The 20,776-nt window shown below is 32.9% G+C and overlaps 2 protein-coding genes and 1 long non-coding RNA gene across 3 annotated transcripts; 2 read left to right on the plus strand and 1 right to left on the minus strand.

Annotated features, from left to right (window-relative positions):
• The first annotated feature begins 164 nt into the window (after window positions 1-164).
• On the plus strand, window positions 165-3,976 carry LOC139486999 (uncharacterized). The gene is made up of 3 exons (XR_011655709.1): window positions 165-371; window positions 1,395-1,491; window positions 3,847-3,976. It is a non-coding gene; the product is annotated as an uncharacterized lncRNA (long non-coding RNA).
• A 124-nt stretch (window positions 3,977-4,100) lies between these two features.
• LOC139484071 (fibrinogen C domain-containing protein 1-A-like) lies at window positions 4,101-8,876 on the plus strand. The gene is made up of 4 exons (XM_071267794.1): window positions 4,101-4,105; window positions 5,945-6,060; window positions 7,356-7,520; window positions 8,216-8,876. The coding sequence occupies exons 1-4, from the start codon at window positions 4,101-4,103 to the stop codon at window positions 8,470-8,472; spliced, it is 543 nt and encodes a 180-aa protein (XP_071123895.1). The 3' UTR covers window positions 8,473-8,876.
• Window positions 8,877-16,483: 7,607 nt separating this feature from the next.
• On the minus strand, window positions 16,484-19,990 carry LOC139485491 (protein fem-1 homolog C-like). The gene is made up of 2 exons (XM_071270005.1): window positions 18,531-19,990; window positions 16,484-17,070 (listed from the first exon to the last, which is right to left on the minus strand). The coding sequence occupies exons 1-2, from the start codon at window positions 19,863-19,865 to the stop codon at window positions 16,636-16,638; spliced, it is 1,770 nt and encodes a 589-aa protein (XP_071126106.1). The 5' UTR covers window positions 19,866-19,990; the 3' UTR covers window positions 16,484-16,635.
• Between the last annotated feature and the right edge of the window lie 786 nt (window positions 19,991-20,776).

Raw genomic sequence — 20,776 nt, forward strand, 5'->3', positions numbered from 1 at the left:
AAAAGCAAAACAGAAAGCATACGACAGCTATAAACATGTCAATACGTTTATTTAATGTTTATTTTTCATATTATTTTGGTGGACTTATATTACTGATTCATTTGATAGGAACATATTGTCAGCAATGTTCTCTTAGAAGCTTAAGAGTAGACCCTGATCATATAAATGTTAGATTGCATGGATATGCATTTAATATGTTTGAAAACGTTGGTGCAAATGGATGTTTTGATAAATGCATTCGTCGAAAAAGATGTCTTTCTTTTAATTACAAAGAAAAGGATCGCCACTGCGAAATAAACGAGAAAAACAGCGAAACCGACTTAGTTGACGGAGATGGTTATGTGCATGTTAACATACAGCAATACAGAAATGTAAGTTAAATAAAGGCAACACTAGTATACCGGTGTTCAAAAGGCTGAAAATAATTCCGTGTTAAAAACTCAAACCGGAAAAAAGCCTACATCAACTATAAAAGGAAAACAAAGGAACATCAGGAACACTGAAGTGCAACAAACACAAATGCCAACATACATAGAAACGAAATCTTTAATAACAGCTGCCTTATTCCTGATCAGAATGTTTTTAAGAACAAATAGTGGAACCATGTTGTGTGGCTAACCAAACATCCCGCTTTTATGAGAAATGAAAAAGATTGCTGTAGTTGCGCTCCAAACATCATAAAAATAAATTATGAACTCGCAAATACTATGGCAGGTTTATTTAGGGGCCAGCTGAAGGACGCCTCCGGGTGCGGGAATATCTCGCTACATTGAAGACCTGTTGGTGACCTTCTGCTCTTGTTTTTTTTTTTTTTTTTTTTTTTTTTTTTATTTGGTCGGGTTGTTGTCTCTTTAACACATTCCCCATTTCCATTCTCAATTTTATTTTGCAATAGCACTACAAACTTTTCATTTTTGAATACAAATATTATTTATCCACCATTTGATAACTTATATCTTATATCTTATATCTTCATTTAAGGGAAATATTAACAATAAATGTTGTTCGCCTTTTATATTATCACAATTGAATCACATTCTTTTATCTAAATGTAATCTTTCGTAACTACCAGTTTCAATTTTTAGACTACAAAGACAAATAAAATACAGGTTATATAGTTTTTGTATTGTTGCTATGTATAACCAAATTCATTATAGACCATGTATCGTTTTACTAGATGGAAAGACCATAATATCACTAAAGATTTAAACTATGTTTTTATCAATAGTTACTGAATGCAAGGTTTTAAGTAAATGTTGATTGTAGGACAATGTTTTTTCTCTTCAGACATTATTCTTCCTGTAATATTATATTGTTAAAATAGTTCTAGTATCGTGAAGCTTTATTTATTATTTTACATTCGAAGTTAAATTAAATCAAATAATATCAAACAGCTTTCCAGATATGACCCTTGTTCAAAAATAGAAAATTGTCAAGTCGACGACATCTGCCAAACTACGAGGGACGGCGAAACATCTTGTGTGAAAGACAGTAAGTATGAATCAAATCTTTATTTATAAAAAAAATTATAGGCATTTCATCAGATGTTTAACGAATTCAAAAAGGGATATTTCAACATATAAGTCGAAAGCAAGTGAAAATATTATTGCTATAAATGAAACACGACAATTGCTATGCCCCATTGTTATGCCCCATTTATGGGCATTATTTTTTCTGGTCTGTGTGTCCGTTCGTTCAACCATCTGGTTAATATAAGTTATCTATGTTCATATCCGTAGATATGGATATTTTAACACCCTGAAGTACCCCAGTACACCATGAGGCGTAGCCGAAGGGTGTACAGGGTACTGAAGGGTGTTAAAATATCCATATCTACGGATATGAACGTAGATAACGAATTTATCCCCGGTCTTAGTCCGAATCGGGCGAGTTTTATGAAAAATCGGGTACAAAGTGTAACGTGAAAACAACGTTTTTTTCATTATCTAAATTTTTTTTATTGAAATTTGGAAATTTTACACATTTTGTACGGGGTGTAGGGTACTACCTTTGGTAGAACCCTACAGGTAGTCAAATATAAGACGTTTTTAATACGGAGACAGAGAAACTGGATTGAGTCAAATTTGGCGCTCAATGTTGTCAGAGTTACGCCATAGATGGTGTGACGTCAACGTGGGTAATTTGCATAGCTAGGTCAGTAGTCCCATTCCTTGAAAATGTGGCAGTCAAGTGATGCATTTAATGAAATGAGTGTAAATGATCGCCATAATAGGACAAAATCGTTAATGAATTAAATATTTAATTACAAACATCATGGATACTCTTCAGAATTCAATATTTCACAAGGAGCAATCATGGAACTAAGGAAAACTTGCGTGAAGTTCCCCGGGATAATGGTTAGCAACGTCCGGGGATATGGGTTAGTAACACCCAGGGGCTATGGGTTTTGTAACGACGTGCGTTAACCAATCAAAATCCTAGATATATACTAAGCCGGGGATAAAGTTTTTTGTCGAGGTAGTGTTTGATGAAGTCGCAGTCCAATCAACTTGAAACTTAGTACTCATGATTCCTATGATATAATCTGTCTAACTTTAATGCCAAATTAGTGTTTTAAGCCCATTTTCATGGTCCACTGAATATAGAAAATGATAGTGCGGATGGGGCATCCGTGTACTAGGGACACTTTCTTGTTTTGGGGATAGTGTAGGTGCTCCGAAAACGTACACATATTTTGCTCCACTGGTGACACCTGTCTCACTCATTGGTTTCAAAATTATTACAAAGTCTTAGCATGCCCAAACATTTGATACCCATGCCGTATATGACCATTATGTTGATAAAAAAATTATCAGGACAAATCAAAGACACAGTCATAAAAATGTGCTAGATTAATTGGTAGATATATATAAAAATGTTATCTGACTACGCGATTCACAATGGTACGGATTTTCGAAGATGCTGATCCGATCAATTAACTAAATTTCTAAATTATTGCCAACCATTCATTCATTCATTCATTCGATGTTTGTAGATTTCAATCTGGAATTATCTAATATAACAACGATATTAAAATGAACATATGATTGAAATATTCTGCATCAACTTTTCAATTTCTATTTCTATGCGTAGACCTAATAGAGATCAATTAAAACTTTTTAATATTTGGATTCTATACATCAGTGTATAATGTTGTTTCCCCCTCCTTCCTCAAGTCCGTTCGTCCGTTCGTCTGTCCGTCAATCATGTTATTGTAATCGCAAGTCCTCTAAAATAGCACAGCACAATTTCTTTTAACTTTGTAGATTTTAAGGACATACTATGTAGAAGAGATATCGGGAGTTATGCGCTATTTTTACAATTTTTTATATTTTGCCTACATGTGTAAATACACAATTACAACAGTTTGTCGCTGCAATTCCTCTAAAACCACACAACAGAATTACATGAATTCGAAGCGTTGTAGATAACAAGAAAATACTATGTAGATATGATATCGACAAGAAATTATGCTTTACTATTTTGTCTAGCAATGATGTTTTTTTGAACCTAGAAATTTGGCCTAAATATATTTCTGCAACAGATTGTAATCGTTCCTCATCTGAAACTGGGCAACTGCATTTTATAAACTTTGTAGTTAAAAATTTTAGTTTTTTTTTCTTTTTCTTCTTTTTTTAAGTTTTGATTCTTTGAAATAATGAATCTTGTGAATTTTTTGTTTTACCTAGTGACAATGTTGGGACATGGGGTATGTCAGTGTGACAACAAAAGCTTCTTTTACTAAACTATTGTTTTTTTCAACGCCAAGTTGTCTTCGTCATAGAGTTTAATTAACCTTATAATCAACACAGTTGTACATGTTGCTTTTCTTATATGCTCATTTAGATCAAATGCAGCCATATACTGACTGCAGTGAACTACACTTAGATCATCCAAGTGGTACTTATGTAATACGACCAAACCATTTTCATGCCATAAAAGTTTATTGTGATCAGAGTACCTCCGGTGGTGGTTGGACAGTGAGTTTATATAGTAACAAAAATTTCTTTCGGAATGCAACACCCGTCATAATCGCTATTGTGCACACCCAAATCAAAAAGAATAGCCTTTATGAAAAATACGTTCGCCCCGATTATAAAATGGAGTAAATAATATCCTTAAGTTGTTTTGGACAGCCAAGTTAAACCGAATCATATTGTTGTATAAACTATTTGAGCGCATTTTTTTGTATCAATGATTCTGATTGGATAACAGTAAGCATAAACTTATCTATCTCCTTGTCTGTAACTAAGGAAGCCGACATTTTGAATTGCGGAATGTATTGACATCTAATTTGTACAATAATTAGCAAACAATTCTCTTGTTGCATCTAGAATTCTTCTTTTTATCAATTTTTATTACATTCTGAAGCGGTCGAGAAACAGAAAAACGCCCGGTGTTTACATGATACGCTAGAAACATATCTATAACGCCATCTAGTTTAGGGATCAAAGAAAATAACATCATTTCGCGGAATTTTCTTTAACAAACATTTTACACTGAAACAATGGTTGCAATTTAATTACAAATGTATATACTTGTTTCGCGTTAGAATAAATATAACTGTATTGTATATGAAGCTTTGCTCCCGCCATCGGCAGTTTAAATGTCGCAAATACCCATTTTTTTTATGTGTCTCCACTACGCGTCGCCATGTAAACTAAATTTTGCGACTGTAAAACTAACGATGGACGTCCGCAGAAATTAAAAGTAAAAATCTCGACTAATTTATTGCATCTAGCAATTGCCAGGGAACAATTAAACTCTTTTGTCAGGATTTTTATGCGACTTCTTTTTGTAATCCGTTTCATTATATAATCTGCAATGGTACTACTGCAATAGATCATGTTTGAAGTTTGGCGTATAACATGAACAACCCCTAGAGCTTATAGATTAATGATACATAATCACATTAGATGTACTTTTCATTATTATACGTTATTTTTATTGTCTAACAGCAATCTCGCGTCATTCTCCATTTAAGATTTAAGAATTGAATGCCTACGGTCAACGCTTTTACAATCCTATGAAATTACTAAAAGAATCATTCAATTCTCAAATGTAGAATGACGCAAGATTGATGTTAGACAATCAAAGCATTCAATACTTATAATGATATTTTTTTTGCTATGATAATGAAAAATCGATTTTGATTTTAGTGTTTGTGATAGCACAAATGTGACTGTTAAACTTCATTGGGATATTTTAATATGAAGAACAAGCGTTGTTATCAAATCAAAATAACGAATTCTTCTGAAACTACATTTAATGATATTATTTCAAAATGAATTGTATGAATTGTTATCGGGTTTTCGCGTTTCAACGTTTTCATGTTTTCAAAACAAAGAAATTATTGAATGCTTCTTTTAGTATTTCATAAGGTTGTAAAAGCGTTGACCGTGCGTAAAATTTTAGAATGAGTTCTGCGATTAACACAGAAATGGATTTACAAAAAGAATCATTCAATTCTTAAAAAATGAATAGAACAATGACTGAGGGAATCGCATATATTCGAAAGGATTGAGACCGGTCGCATCGACAGCGAAAGCATCTCGTGCTATGCATGCTATGTGAATTCACACTTAGTAAATTGTCTAATCGGGAAGAGAACCCAAATTTATTGATCAAACAACGATACTTTTACTAACGATGTAGCATAGTTAAACAGAATGTTTATATGACATGTCGAAATCTATTCTTACTGTGGCAGGACAACTTTTCTAGCGGCTGTTCGATAGCACAGTTCACCTGGCAGTTATATGTACATTTTTCGCCACGATATAGCCTTTTTGTGCTAATGCGACGTAAAGCAACCAACAATCAATCAACTTATGTACATTTAAATAAAAGTAAGAATGTTCCAAATTTTCAACTTCACTTATATTGACTTAAATAACGTCATGTCGTAATGTAACGAATAATATGTTTCTGTTTCAATTTTAAGTATTGTTTATTTAAATAAGGTATTTCAAAGAAGAAACGATGGATCGACTGATTTTTATCGGGGCTGGACAGATTACGAAGAGGGTTTTGGTGATCTTGAAAATGAATTTTGGTTAGGTAATTATGTTCATACTTGTAATGGTCACAATAGAGATATTTTTTATTAATCTCAATAGTTATATTCTAATATTGAGAAATCAAATAGGCAACATGCCATCGAGATATCTAAATATAAAGGAATTTAGCTTTAAAAAAGGAAGTAAATTTTATGATACATTGTCAATATTAGCTCAATGCAGGGAGTCGCACTTGTACATTCGTTCGTTTTATATATAAAAGAAAAATATGTAGTTTGAAATTGATTGCAAATTAGTGTTAGAGTTTAAACAAAATGAATGTTAGCAGTTATAAGCCATCGAACAGCCATCAAAATAAAAATCAAAATCATACCGTTTATTAGCCTATAAATTGCCTCTTTATACAAATTTTGAGATACTTGAAACGACAAATGTAAAAGCTTTATTTATAACAAAGACATTTAAGAAAATAAAATGACACTTATGAACAAAAAAACCGAGTACAGGAACTGGATTTAGATTCGGAATAAATATAATACTCTAATTGGACGTTATATTATTAGTGCATATTTATATTTACATCTCATAGCCAAACGAACAACGGTTTTAGTTAAAGATTAACCGTCATTTGGGAGATATTCAGAGATGAGTATATTTCAATATCCAAGTCATCCGTAGAATTGGTTCTCATATAAATCAACTGAACATTAATCAACCCTTTCAATTAAGTATTTCACATGTGTTCTGGCGTTTGATTTACCTTTTAATTAAATCATCTTCTACCAATACAATTTATGGTACATAACTGAAAATTATAAAGTTGTAAGTTCATAAGGAATATATTGATAGTTATCAAAGGTACCAGGATTAGGGTAATCTAGGCCTGGGATAAGAAAATCCTTAGTTTTTTGAAAAATTCTAAATTTTGTAAAAAGGAAATTTATAAAAATTACCACATTATTGATATTCATGTCAACACTGGGCTGGTGATACCCTCGGGGACGAAACGTCCACCAACAGTGTCATCGACCCAGTGGTGTAAATAGTTATCAAAGGTACCAGGATTATAATTTAGTACGCCAGACGCGCGTTTCGTTTACTTAAGACTCATCAGTGACGCTCATATCAAAATATTTATAAAGCCAAACAAGTACAAAGTTGAAGAGCATTGAGGATCCAAAATTCCAAAAAGTTATGCCAAATACGGCTAAGGTAATCTAGGCCTGGGATAGGAAAATCATTGATAATATACCAAAAAAATAAATATCAAATATATATTAACCAAGCATTTAATAAAGTTTAATCGATCAATCAATCAGAATCAATTCCTTCCAGGAAACAGGAATATTCATGCTATAACTTCTCAAAGGCGCTATCAGATACGATTTGACCTTGAAGATTTTATTGGTGAAAACAGATATGCTGTTTACAGTACATTCAACGTTGGAAACGCCTCTTCTAAATATCAACTAACAATTCAGGGTTACACAGGAGATGCAGGTATGTACAAATTAAGGCACCTGCGTTAAGTGGTCAATGTATTTGGACGTGTATAATCCAGTCGTAGTAAATAATATTGACAATGGAAACGGGGAATGTTTCAATGAGACAACAACTCGACCATAGAGCAAAAAACAGTTCATTGCAACTAATGTGTCTTCAACACAGCAGGATGAACTTTACTACCCGGTTATTTCTGTCATAATGGCGTCAACACAAATATACCTAATTTACCTATTTTTTGAAAATATTTATAGAATTGAAAAAGTCAAGCGTGCAAACCCGAACAGATTGTCGTCAAGCGTGCAAACCCGACCAGATTGTCAAAGTGTGTAATCGTCGTATGTATAATCATTCTACTGCTTTTATAAGTTATCGCTCTTCAATGACACTTTTGACCATATTGTCAAAATTTTGGCTGAAAAAACAGACTTAATTGGTCTTAAAATTTGAAAACTTGATTACTCAAAAACCGTTCATTGTAAACACACAATTATTTCACAGAGTTAAGTTTGATTATAATAATTTTGAAATTCATTGATATTTTCCACTCTCATCACACGTTCTGGAAATAATTCAAGAATGAGATTTCAACGAGACTGAACGAGACTTAAAAGTCAGAAGAATACATCCTTAATGAAAAAGTATTTCAATATAAGGGAGATTGATGATAATTTTGAAACCATATTTTCAAGGACAGTCCATGAGGGACTATGCAGCTGGCTTGAACAGACAAAAGTTTACAACGAAAGATAGCGACAATGATGTTGATGGCGGAAACTGTGCTATAACACGGTATGGTGCTTGGTGGTTTAGATCTTGTACCTTTTCTCATTTGAATGGTCTGTATCAAACAGACGATACACAGGGTCCAACTACAATTCACTGGAAAACTTGGAAAAATACAACACCATTAAAAAGGACAGAAATGAAAGTGAAGCCTGTTGTGTAAATATATTTATTGAGGTATTGGTCACATGTCGTAGTAACGGTAACGTGATATTTTACTGTGTTAACATTAAGTACACGATGTGAGTCTTTGATAAATATGATTGGATGGCACACACCAGCAATGTTACCTTAAGGGTATATACGCTTATGAAATTCGTGAAAAATATGATCAAGTAACCTAAGGAGTTCGTTTTAGAAAATAAAGTTTTTCAGAGTTTAACTTAAGTTAACGTATCTGCAGTAAGCCGTCATCAAATGTGCACCCACCCTTTTTGAGTTAATTGATGTCAATGTGAGTATATTAATATATATATAACTTTATATCAATGTTTCCTCTTTTGTAAATAGGTTTTGATTATGTTACTGTCTATATATCTATGCTATGATTTAACTGGTAGTGTGCTTGTCCATGTTGTCTGAATCCATAGTACACTCTTATTTGAATAACTGTGAATGTAATTAATATTAAAGGCTGTTAAATAAATAAATAAATTATCTTTATTCAAGGGGATAATCCCAGAAGTCAAAACTAATCTTCCTAAGAGTCCTCAAAATTATAATTACATATGTTTAAAAACAATGTAATAATGATAAACACAAAATAGGAAAATTTAAATAAATATAAATGAAAAAGCATATTAATTTGCACATTTTATGACACATTTATAACATTTTGTCTTGTTTTAGGCACACTTATCCTTATTATGTGTTGTGTTATTTATCAACACATTTTATATTCGTTTGAGCTGGCGAATAAAAATAAAATGCTAACCATACCAATAAGTGTACAAATACCATTGAAACTGTCTTCTTGGCCATACTATCGATTGATAAATAAGAAAATAATAAATCATAAAAAGGTGAAATACATCCTCATATAAAAAAAGAAGATGTGGTATGATTGCCAATGAGACAACTCTCCACAAGAGACCATCATGACACAGAAATTGACAACTATATGTCACCGTACGACCTTCAACAATGATAAAAGCCTATACCACTTAGTCAGCTATAAAGAGCCCCCAAATGACAATTTAAAACAATTCAGCCTAGAAAACTATTTCTTTTGCCTTATTAGTGTACAAAAAGCGACGAAAAACAAAAAGATAACACATAAACAAACGACAATCTCTACATTACAGGCTCCTGATTTGGGACAGGCACATGAATACATAATGTGGCGGGGTTGAACATGTTAAGCATACTTTTCACGAATTATGTATAATGTATTTTAGATTTTGTACACCAGAGTCGTTTGTTTTCAATGTTAAATAAAATAGCTGTTTAAAATATAAAAAAGAAGATGTGGTATGATTGCCAATTAGACAACCCTCAACAAGAGACCAGAACGACACAGAAATTAAAAATTATAGGTCATCGTACGGCCTTCAACAATGAGAAAAGCCCAAACCGCATAGGCAGCAACAAAAGGCCCCGAAAAAACAATGTAAAACAATTCAAACGAGAAAACTAACGACCTTATTTATATAAAAACATGAACGTAAAACAAATATGTAAGACATAAACAAACGACAACCACTGAATTACAAGCTCCTGACTTGGGGCAAGCACATACATACATAATGTGGCGAGGTTAAACATGTTATATACTGAATAATCCGCGTAGCGGTTATTTTAAAGTGTGCATAACAATATTATGTTATTTCGAATAGACAGATATTTCTTATTATTTAATTCTGAATTCAATTTTAAATCGGTGTAAACCACGAAAAAAAGTAGCGGTTATTTTAAAGTGTGCATAACAATATTATGTTATTTCGAATAGACAGATATTTCTTATTATTTAATTCTGAATTCAATTTTAAATCGGTGTAAACCACGAAAAAAAGTTGATGACGTCACGGTCACATGACTAAAATAAGTCTATGAGCTGATTAGCAAAACAACGTCAGCCATCAGAATACGCGTTATATCCAAAATTAAATTATTATAATATATTTATAGGATTTGAGCATTAGTAAGCTATTGTTGCCTTTGTATGTGTATACCACTTTAAAATGAAGAATTGAAGTTTGCAGGAATTAAATATCGTGACAGTTACCATGGTTACATTTGATTGGTTTCTTTGTTCTTTTTTGACATATGTGTTGGCTTGTGTTTTACTCTACATTTTGTATATTTTGATTAAATAAAAAACATTCTGTAGAACATTTATACGTTTGATAACATGGCTATTTCATGTTCGCCTGAGTACTTTTGTATTTTATATGTGTGCTTAAGAAAATACTAAATAAATTGAGAATGGAAATGGGGAATGTGTCAAAGAGACAACAACTCGACCAAATACAAAAACAACAGCAGAAGGTCACCAACAAGTCTTCAATGTAGCGAGAAATTCCCGCACCCGGAGGTGTCCTTCAGCTGGCCCCTAAACAAATATATACTGGTTCAGTGATAATGAACGCCATACTAATTTCCAAATTGTACACAAGAAACTGAAATTAAAATTATACAAGACTAACAAAGGTCAGAGGCTCCTGACTTGGGACAGGCGCAAAAATGCGGCGGGGTTAAACATGTTTGTGAGATCTCAACCCTCCCCCTATACCTCTAACCAATGTAGAAAAGTAAACGCATAACAATACGCACATTAAAATTCAGTTCAAGAGAAGTCCGAGTCTGATGTCAGAAGATGTAACCAAAGAAAATAAACAAAATGACAATAATACATAAATAACAACAGACTACTAGCAGTTAACTGACATGCCAGCTCCAGACTTCAATTACACTGACTGAAAGATTATGATTTCATCATATGAACATCAGGCACAATCCTTCCCGTTAGGGGTTTAGTATCATACCATCATAACATATATGAGAAGAACATAACCCGTGTCATGCCAACAACTGTTTTTAGAATAAATATGTTTAGTTCCGACGCAAAGACCTTATCAGTGACTCAATATTAACTCCAAAATACGCTATCTTTAATGACTTGACAACATTATCGTAATTATATCCCTTCTTAATAAGTCTGTTCAAAGGTTTTGTAAGTTTATGAGGTGAATACTGACACCTTTGTGCTTTATAAAGAATATTTCCATAAGAATTGGATGTGAAATACTTGAACGTATAAGAAGTCTGCATGTTGAGCTATATTTATGTCTTTATACCGATGATAAAATTTAGTAAATGATTTGACTAGTTTGTGATATCGAAAACCCTGGTGAAATAAATACCATTTTTGTACATATTATGTGTGTATTTAAGGGTTTTGATTCCGATATAAGCGAGAGGTCTTTGGCTTTGAATATTTTAGGGCGCGTAGCATCAATTTTCAGCAAACATATATATTTTATCCGTCCCTATCTTGTTCTAGCAACTCATATGAACGAAAACAACTTCCATTGAAAATCAAATCAATTCTCGGTTAATTTACCATTCGTTTATTTTGAAAAGATTATACTATAAATATGTTTTTAAAATAAACCTTTTTAAAAGCAATCATATGTTATCAATTGGTCATGATGCCCATGCATCTGTATCTGTATCAGGATAGCACCTTTGTTTATCATGCATGTATACTGTGAATATTCACGCGCGTACCGAGTTCACTCGCAAATGAAGATCTCACATGATATAATAAAGGGTCTGTTACTGCTGAGAAATGAGAAATTGACAATTGGGAAATAGATATCAGTATGTTTTGCAATGTATTCTAGTACGTGTTCATTTGTATCAAGATTAAAGAAAATATTGAGACATGAAGCAAACCGTGTTTAGATATTAACAGATGAGGTATGAGTGCCAATGAGACAACCATCCAACTCACAATTTATATAAAATCAAACCATTATAGGTCAAATACAGTCTTTAACACGGAGTCTTGGCTCATACCGAACAGCTAGCTATAAAGGCCCCACAAATTACTAGTGTATGTAATAGTGTTTTGGAAAGAATCATTAACTTAAAGTTCATGTTAATATATGAAATGAAAACACTCGCAGTTTATTTTCAAAGTAATAACCCAAACCCAAGGCCAATACGGCCTTGAAAAACTGACCAATCGACTCAATGAACTACAATGCATTGTGGGCTAATACGAGTTTACTTCTACTTGAAAACACGTGGAATTAATTGGAAAACTGTCAACTAATATAGTGTCTGGGACTCTTAAAATCTTTTTTTTTTATCTGCGAATATGTTTATTGTAAAATTAATAACATAATTTTCAATTTGCATACTCAGATTAAAAATATATAATTTACGGGCTTCACGATTCGACTTTCTTTTTCCCCATGCAAAAGTAGTTCAACAGGTTGTTCCATTGTTATGCGTTGTCCTTGTGCAATTATGTCACGGCGTGAAAAAGTAAAATTGTAGATGAATTGACCACTGTCTAGTATGAAAATTGCTTTAGCTCTTGTAAGCCTGTGTAGTTTCATTCCAAAACATGTCTGCCTCGAAAAACATGACAACTGGCACTTAAACATTGCTACCTGTACTAGATGTGTAAACTCTTTCATCAGGACAAGTAAGAGCACCGCAATATCCAGTATGCTAAACATAAGTGTTATCAAAGCGGACGTAAATAGCTTAAAATACTTTGTCTAGTTTCATCCATCGACAATGTACGTCTGTTGATAATTTTACCTCAAAATATACCTCAAAGGTATTCTTATCCTTCGGCTGATGTCATATTGACGCATTCACAATATCTCCAATTATTTAAATCCCCTGGATCTTAGTGGTTTCATATAACCTATTAGTTTTTTTCTAAACGTGCCTTGTATATAGAAATAAGAAGATGAGGTAAATGTATGAGTGTCAAATGAGACATCTTTCCATACAAGACACGATCGTGTAAAATAAGCAATTTTAGGTTCAATGCTGAAAAGTAAGCTATAAAAGGACCCAAAATAACACATGTAAAACAATAAAAAAAAATACAACAAAAAACATTGGCTTTAACATACAAAAGAAGAAGAAGTATATCCAATAAATAAAAGAAATATAATAGCTCTTTTCACAAAATATATCAATACTACTACCTTGTCGTACATAAAGTAGACAACATCATTAATGGTTTGAATAAGGTTTAGGTAATGTACGAGTCCGTTATAAAAATCCAATGTCTCCATTTGAAAAAATCGAGCTTTCAAAAACGAAAAACAAAACTAAACTACAGTTGCTGCTTCTGTACCATCAGATCAAAATGACCAGTTTGAAAGCCCAAATACAGAAATATGTCGAAAATCAATTATACTATAAACTACAATTTCGTTGAACTATGATGGATGATATAGGTTTTGTGTATGTTATGTACCTTTTAAATTCTCAAAATGAAAATATCACTAAAGTGTTCTACAGACGTTAGTAAATATATTTTATAATGGACAATATAACTTTCCGAAAGATGGTTATACACAAAAATAAGGATATGTGGTATGATTGCCCAATTAAGCTCAAATGAAGTGGATGCAAGTAGTGATAGGCACCTGTAATGCCTTTAACAATGAGAAATACCGATACCAAATAATCGGCTATAATTCACCCCGATTGATAAATATTCCTTGTTGTTCAAAACAAAAATATAAACACATTCTTTTTCTCGATTTAAATTACTTTTTAATCATAAAAGATAGTACAATATCATATAATAAATTTTGTAAAATCTTAGAAAGTTTAGTAATCTCATCAGATCTTTGGGAAAACTCTAAGTCGTCGGCTTTTTACGAGCTAGGATCCAAAGTTTTCTTTTACTATCTATAAATACCAGCTATATAGTTGCTGAACCCTATGAATTTTAGCACCGGCTATTATCGACGGCTAACTTTACACTAGTAAGTTTTTCTGATCGGTAATTGTATTTTTACCTGTTGTTTCGCTGCTGTCTGGTGGACTTACACCTGAAATCTCCGTGTCATCATCAAACATATTATGGCTGTACATCGGGTAATTTAAACACTTGTTTCTTCGCATAGAAACAGCTTTTCGTTTATCTGAGCATGGAACGAATACTTTATATCACGAACTATAAGTGTGGACACAACAAATGAAAAACTTATATTCTCAATCCTGCATTGCATGAAAAAATGTATTGTATTTCAGTACTGTAAATAACACGCTTGTTTGGTTGATTACAAGAAGCTTATATTATCTTTTTGTTTTTGATTTTTTTGGAGGATTTATGATCAAATTGGGACAAAAAGGGTGCAAAATTAGTACCCTATTTAGTGTCTACTTTTGACAGAATTGCGCTGCTGTTAATTTAATTTCTCATGGAATAAACATACTACTAGTACTGTAAATAATTAATAGATGCACCTGCAGATCTTTAAGTTGGCATGAGAATACACTTACAGAACAACAATACATTTATAAAGAAAAAAGGGTAAATCGATCGCAACTTCCGGTTTCTTGAAAGAATTAGGAACACATGCCCAGATCGTATAACATATATCTTTCAAATACTCTTTTAAATGTATAATCTCTTAGTTTAGAATCTGTTGTTATCAATATTTGTGTGTTTGTGTACTAGATCGTTCACACTAATTATCCTATTCGCGTCAATATTTATTAAGCTAACAAAACAGAACTGAAGACAGACCTGAACGAGGTGTCAAGGTTATACGACATATATACATTGTGTTCACTATTCAGTTTGTTACTATAGACATACGCAGTGAATTGTTCTTAGAAATGTTTGACGATATAAAAAAAGTAAAAAGATATATCATGACATCTGTTGTCTAATGTTCAATGAAAACAATCCAAAAGAAAAAAACCCAAACATAATCGAAAATAAAATTCGAAAACAAAATTCACAAGTATATTGATATAAAAAAGAAGATGTGGTATGATTGCCAATGAGACAACTATCCACAAAAGACCAAAATGACACAAACATTAAAAATTATAGGTCACCGTACGGCCGTCAACAATGAGCAAAGCCCATACCGCATATAGTCAGCTATAAAAGGCCCCGATAAGACAATGTAAAACAATTAAAAAACAAAGTCCATCTTTAGCCAATTATTGTCTATTCTTAAAACCATCTCACATCATTCGCTGTGATTCATTAAATAGGCGAAGCAAGTTGGTGATAAATATTGTTGATTTTTGTATTTCTCTGTCCTAAATGTTCTTGCATTTATTTGTTCTGTACTCCTGTTATATAATGTCATCATTTAAGTGATATATTCAACATTGCGATAAAAGTTCGAGGTTTTGCTAGCTACAAAACTAGGGTCAACCATCGTGTTCTCTAATAACTTCCTGTACCAAGTCAGAAACATGTCAGTTTATATCTTATAGTTCGTTTCTGAGTGTGTTGCATTGTCGTTTGGTTTTGTTGTTGCACTTCAGTGTTTCTGTTGTTTTCTTGTTAAAGTTTATGTGTTTCCATCGATTTTGGTTTGTTGCCGGATTTGTTTTCGATTTGTGACTTTTGAACAGCGGTATACATGTACTTCTGTTGCCTTTATTAAAATATGTAAAATATCACGAATTTGATACTCATCAAAAATGTCTTCGGGGTCACACGAAGTAACATAGAGATCTATTAAAACACATATTTAGAATTAAGTAAGGCAAATTCAAGTTCAAGTCTCAAATTTATAGAGGACTGGGAAAACACAATAGAATATTCAATATTCAAGCAAATCCAAAATCGTATACCCTTACAACAACCGTCCTTGCGCTTTACTTTGTTGTCGATGGCTAATATATTGGAAATAAAATTGAGAATAGAAATGGGGAATGTGCCAAAGAGACAACAACCCGACCATAGAACAGCCAACAGCAGAAGGTCACCAACAGGTCTTCAATGCAATGAGAAATTCCCGCACCTGGAGGCGTCCTTTAGCTGGACCCTAAGCAAATATATAGTAGTTCAGTGATAAAGAACACCATACTAAACTCCAAATTGTACACTAGAAGCTAAAAGTTAAAATAATACAAGACTAAAAAAGGCCAGCGACTCCTGATTTGGTACAGTCCCAAAAATGCGGCGGGGTTAAATATGTTTACAAAAAGCATACAATTTCCTGCTCATTTCATTATTTTATTACCAAATATATCACGAAAATTATACGAACTTTGACCTCTTTAACATGTTCCAGCTGTCCCTATTATCAATATTCAATATTTCTAACGAGCCAAACAACATTTCATTTCTGGTTTTGCTTTATAATGTCATATTTTATTTTTTGTCATTTTGGTGGCTATATTTTATACTGCATAGTAAGGCAGTTAGACCATCTTTGTCCGATCTGTTTGTGTCTATTCCACACTCGAGCAAAACTTTAACAACGTCAAGTGAAGGAATTTGAGAAAAATACGTATCATCAACAGTTCCTGTTTGTGGATCTACGGCCAAATGTAATAACGACTCTCCATCATAAGTTGTCGTATTCAATCTTACTAGTTCATGTATTATTTTCAAAAAATCATTCTGTTCATATGGATCTCTCTCTAAACATCGGAAAACATTTATTATGTGTATAATGGACTGAAGCAGGTATTTATAGTTGTTGATTGTTTGTATATTGACTGGACGTATGGATAAAATGGCTTCACAACTAAAAATATGATCTTTAAACATCGATATGACTTCAATGACATCTTTTGTCTGTACCTTAAAAAAATTAAAAAGGAGTTTCATTGTTTAGCTCAATTATAAAATTGTCAGGACTTTCAATTGCACATTATACCCATTTTGAAAAAAAAAGTTCTGACAAAGTAGATCACAAAAAAAATATAAAGGGACCAAAGTGTTCTTATTCAACTCTCATATAAATGATAATTTTAAAAATAAATATTTGTTGATGATAGCCTGTCATCTTAAACTTATATTTCTGTACGTGCTTGAATCTCAGTGAATTTCAATAAAGGAGATTACTAAAATTATAAGCTTGCTCCCTTATTATGACACATTGGGACGACTGAAAACTAGAGTCTACATATATGACATGACATGTCCGCGTCGAATTAGGACAATGGTAACATGGTACAGTATATGCATAACGATAGTGATCTAAGAGCTGAATGCAGCCGCTGCAATGTTTGTTTTACATAGAAACCAATTAACCGGTAACAGGTAAGGGACGACATAAAAAAATCAATGAAGGATAACATACTTATTTCAAATTTGGGATTGGGGTCAAATTGCAGCAAGTTTTGTATAAACTGACATCGATTTTACAAATATCCTTATTGATCAATAAATTTTACCCAAATTAAGTTAAGAGGGGGGATAGGGGGTCAATGAAAAAACTATATGAATTAAGTTTTTTTTTATCCTTCATTGAACTTTTAATGTGGTCCCTAATATAGGTGATTATTTAGTGAAGATGGATAAGACGATTACTTATGAAGTGCTCATTTATAGAATAACAAAATGTTCACGGTAAAAATTAGCATTGCCAAAATAAATGATATCAAGATAGTCTCTATAAATTGTATCTTTTTAAATTTATGTGAGTATTCATAAACTTTACCCGATTTTTTTCCGTACCAATACGTGCTGAATAATTGATATGGTAATGCTCGGAATCATAATATCGCGTATAGGAATTAAAAATTATTATAAAAGAGGGACAAAGATACCCAAGGGACAGTCACACTCGTAAATCTAAAACAAACTGACAACGCCATGGCTAAAAATGAAAAAGACAAACAGAAAAACAATAGTACACATGACACAACATAGAAAACTAAAGAATAAACAACACGAACCCCACCAAAAACTAGGGGTGATCTCAGGTGCTCCGGAAGGGTAAGCAGATCCTGCTCCACATGCGGCACCCGTCGTGTTGCTTATGTGATTACAAATCCGGTAAATAGTCTAATTCGGTAGGTCAAATTCATGAAAGGGAAGGGGATAATGTATAATGTATAATGTATACTACGGTTTTCCAAGCTTGTTTGTAACATAAAAGTAAGAATCCGTGATACTTAACAAAAGCCTACATTCAGAATATATTATTTAGACGTCTCCCATTCGGCAAGGCTGTTTGAAATTATTTAAAGCAGTATAGTATATGTGTAGAATTTCATGCTGTACATATCCAAAGCAAAGTTATATCACACAATTACCTTTTCGTTTGCATTTTGATCTTCAAATGCGATTTGCATTTCACAAAATATATTTGCAAGAGAAGTTGCTGCATTCACTGTATCGTTCTCTAAAAACTGTTTTCTACTTATTTCAATGCTATAGGCGTATTTCCATAATTCAACACACCTTTGGAACAGTTTAGTATCTGCATATACTGCACCACGATATCGTATTTTGTAAATAGTGTCTTCGTGATCCTCTCCAAGAATTCGTCTATATTTAAGTAATGCCTGCATATAGAGTATATGCTCATCTTTTATGTGTTTAAGTTCTTTGGCTGATGTTATTTCCGTCGTATCAGCAAAGGCAGATTTTGACAGGAAATTTACGGAAGTTTGAGACTTATTCATTGAATTTACTGAAAATTCGAGACGCATTCCGAGAGCCTTCATCCAGAATTTACGTGCCTTTTCAATATCTGTATCAACATGGTGACATCCTAGTAGTTCGTATGAATCGACGAGCTCTATCTCAGTACCACACTTTTTCTTTATAAAAGCCTCAACAACGAAATCATGTCCGTTATATGCAGCCAAATCTAGTGCAGTTCTGTCAGTTTTATTTCGTATGGTGTAATCAGCATTATTGGTCAGTAGAATCCTAACACTGTTAACATGACCTTCTTTAGCAGCATAATGAAGGGCAGTCCAGCCATTTCTGTCAGCTGAGTTAACTTCCACACCCTTTGCAATTAAGAATTCAACAATTTCTGAGCATCTGATGGAATTCATCAAGCATGTTCCACCGTATATATTAGTTTTCGAAAGGTTTCCTCCGTTTTCAACTAAAAATTCAACCATAAGCTGATGGTTCATAAAACATGCACAACGAACTGGAGTTGATTCTGTGTCAGAACAATCATTCACGTCTGCACCATAAAATAACAGCAAACTTGCAATATCCACTCTCCCGGATTCCGCTGCGCACCAAATTGGTGGAACTTTATGTTGGTTATCCTTTTCGTCTATGAAAATTCCTCTCTGGTTGATATCAGCCTCACAGTTTTTAAGAAGATACTCAACAATGTCTTTGTGTCCTAACGTAACAGCCGCGCACAACGCTGTATTTTGATTCACCTTAAAGGAAACGATCTGTTTACGAACCTCCGCCGATAGCAGACATAACGTAGAAACAACCTTAGTAGCATTGTTTTCTTTAATACAGAAAAGAATGATTTTCGCTTGAGTTTCGAAGTCGTTTTTTGGTTCACTGTTTGCTGACATGTTAACACAAAATTGAAATGCTGCTGTGTCCGTTTTATTTATTCCACCTTGTTTATAATTACCTTTTAGTAACATAGATTGATAGAACATTCCATTCTACGTGCCATTCCAAGGATGTGTTACACAAAATGTCCTCGTTGAATATTTTTTTATTTACATTATACCTATAAATACATGGGAATGAACATAGCCGAATATTTAAACATCCGGGTCCCAATCAAATATACTGACATATATACTGTTATCGATTACTGAGTAAATGTATATATAGTAAGCTGTTAATCTTTAAATGACCTATGAATTGAAATATTTAGAAATAATGTATTTGAATATACATGATATTGTCTTCTCTTTAGTCGGGTTGTTGTCTTTTTGACATATTCCACATTTATATTCTCAATTTTATCATTTATCTACAAATTGAGCAAAATATACAACATGCAGTGAAACTATTCTCACAAAAAAGAGGACCGCAGAATAAAAGCGGTGTTTTCCTCCGTTGTGGAAACTATTCATTATGTTAAAATCATAGGCATCAGAGACAGCGTGTCGATGATTTCCTATGTCCATATTTTATATTTTACTGTTATTTTTAAGCATAATTCAAACAGGCTATTATTGATAAGATTATACCCTACTGTGACTATTCACTTGGATTCGTGAACATTTATCTACTCTGGGTGCATCAATACAGTGTTGTATTATATACACAAAAGCAGAAAAATCAAATCCTATTCGATCTGATCTTCCTCTCAGTCGAAATTAAAGCTGATATTGATATGAGTGTATTTTGTTGTTATAAGTTCAATACATGCTATAAAGGTTTATTCAGGCGACCAACTAATCAGCAGCCCAACAAAACATGTATCTTTTATTGAACGGCGCAGATAAACCGGCAATTTATAACGGAAAGATAAAATGGCTTGTCAACTTGTTTATATCGTCGCGGGACTTTTGCGTTTTTTTATAGGACTTTTGCGCTTTTTAGAATAGAGTCCTTG

This window comes from Mytilus edulis, chromosome 8 (assembly GCF_963676685.1).
Source record: "Mytilus edulis chromosome 8, xbMytEdul2.2, whole genome shotgun sequence".
In the NCBI taxonomy this organism is placed as follows: domain Eukaryota; kingdom Metazoa; phylum Mollusca; class Bivalvia; order Mytilida; family Mytilidae; genus Mytilus; species Mytilus edulis.

What these genes read in the sequence shown, in the direction of transcription:
- LOC139485491 (XM_071270005.1), bottom strand. Translation starts at nt 19,865, where the DNA reads ATGTTCTATCAATCTATGTTACTAAAAGGTAATTATAAACAAGGTGGA. An exon ending in ATCAAAATGCAAACGAAAAG is followed by an intron (nt 17,071 to 18,530) that starts GTAATTGTGTGA and finishes AATTTTTTTAAG; the next exon opens with GTACAGACAAAAGATGTCAT.
- LOC139484071 (XM_071267794.1), top strand. An exon ending in TGAAAATGAATTTTGGTTAG is followed by an intron (nt 6,061 to 7,355) that starts GTAATTATGTTC and finishes AATTCCTTCCAG; the next exon opens with GAAACAGGAATATTCATGCT. An exon ending in GGGTTACACAGGAGATGCAG is followed by an intron (nt 7,521 to 8,215) that starts GTATGTACAAAT and finishes CATATTTTCAAG; the next exon opens with GACAGTCCATGAGGGACTAT.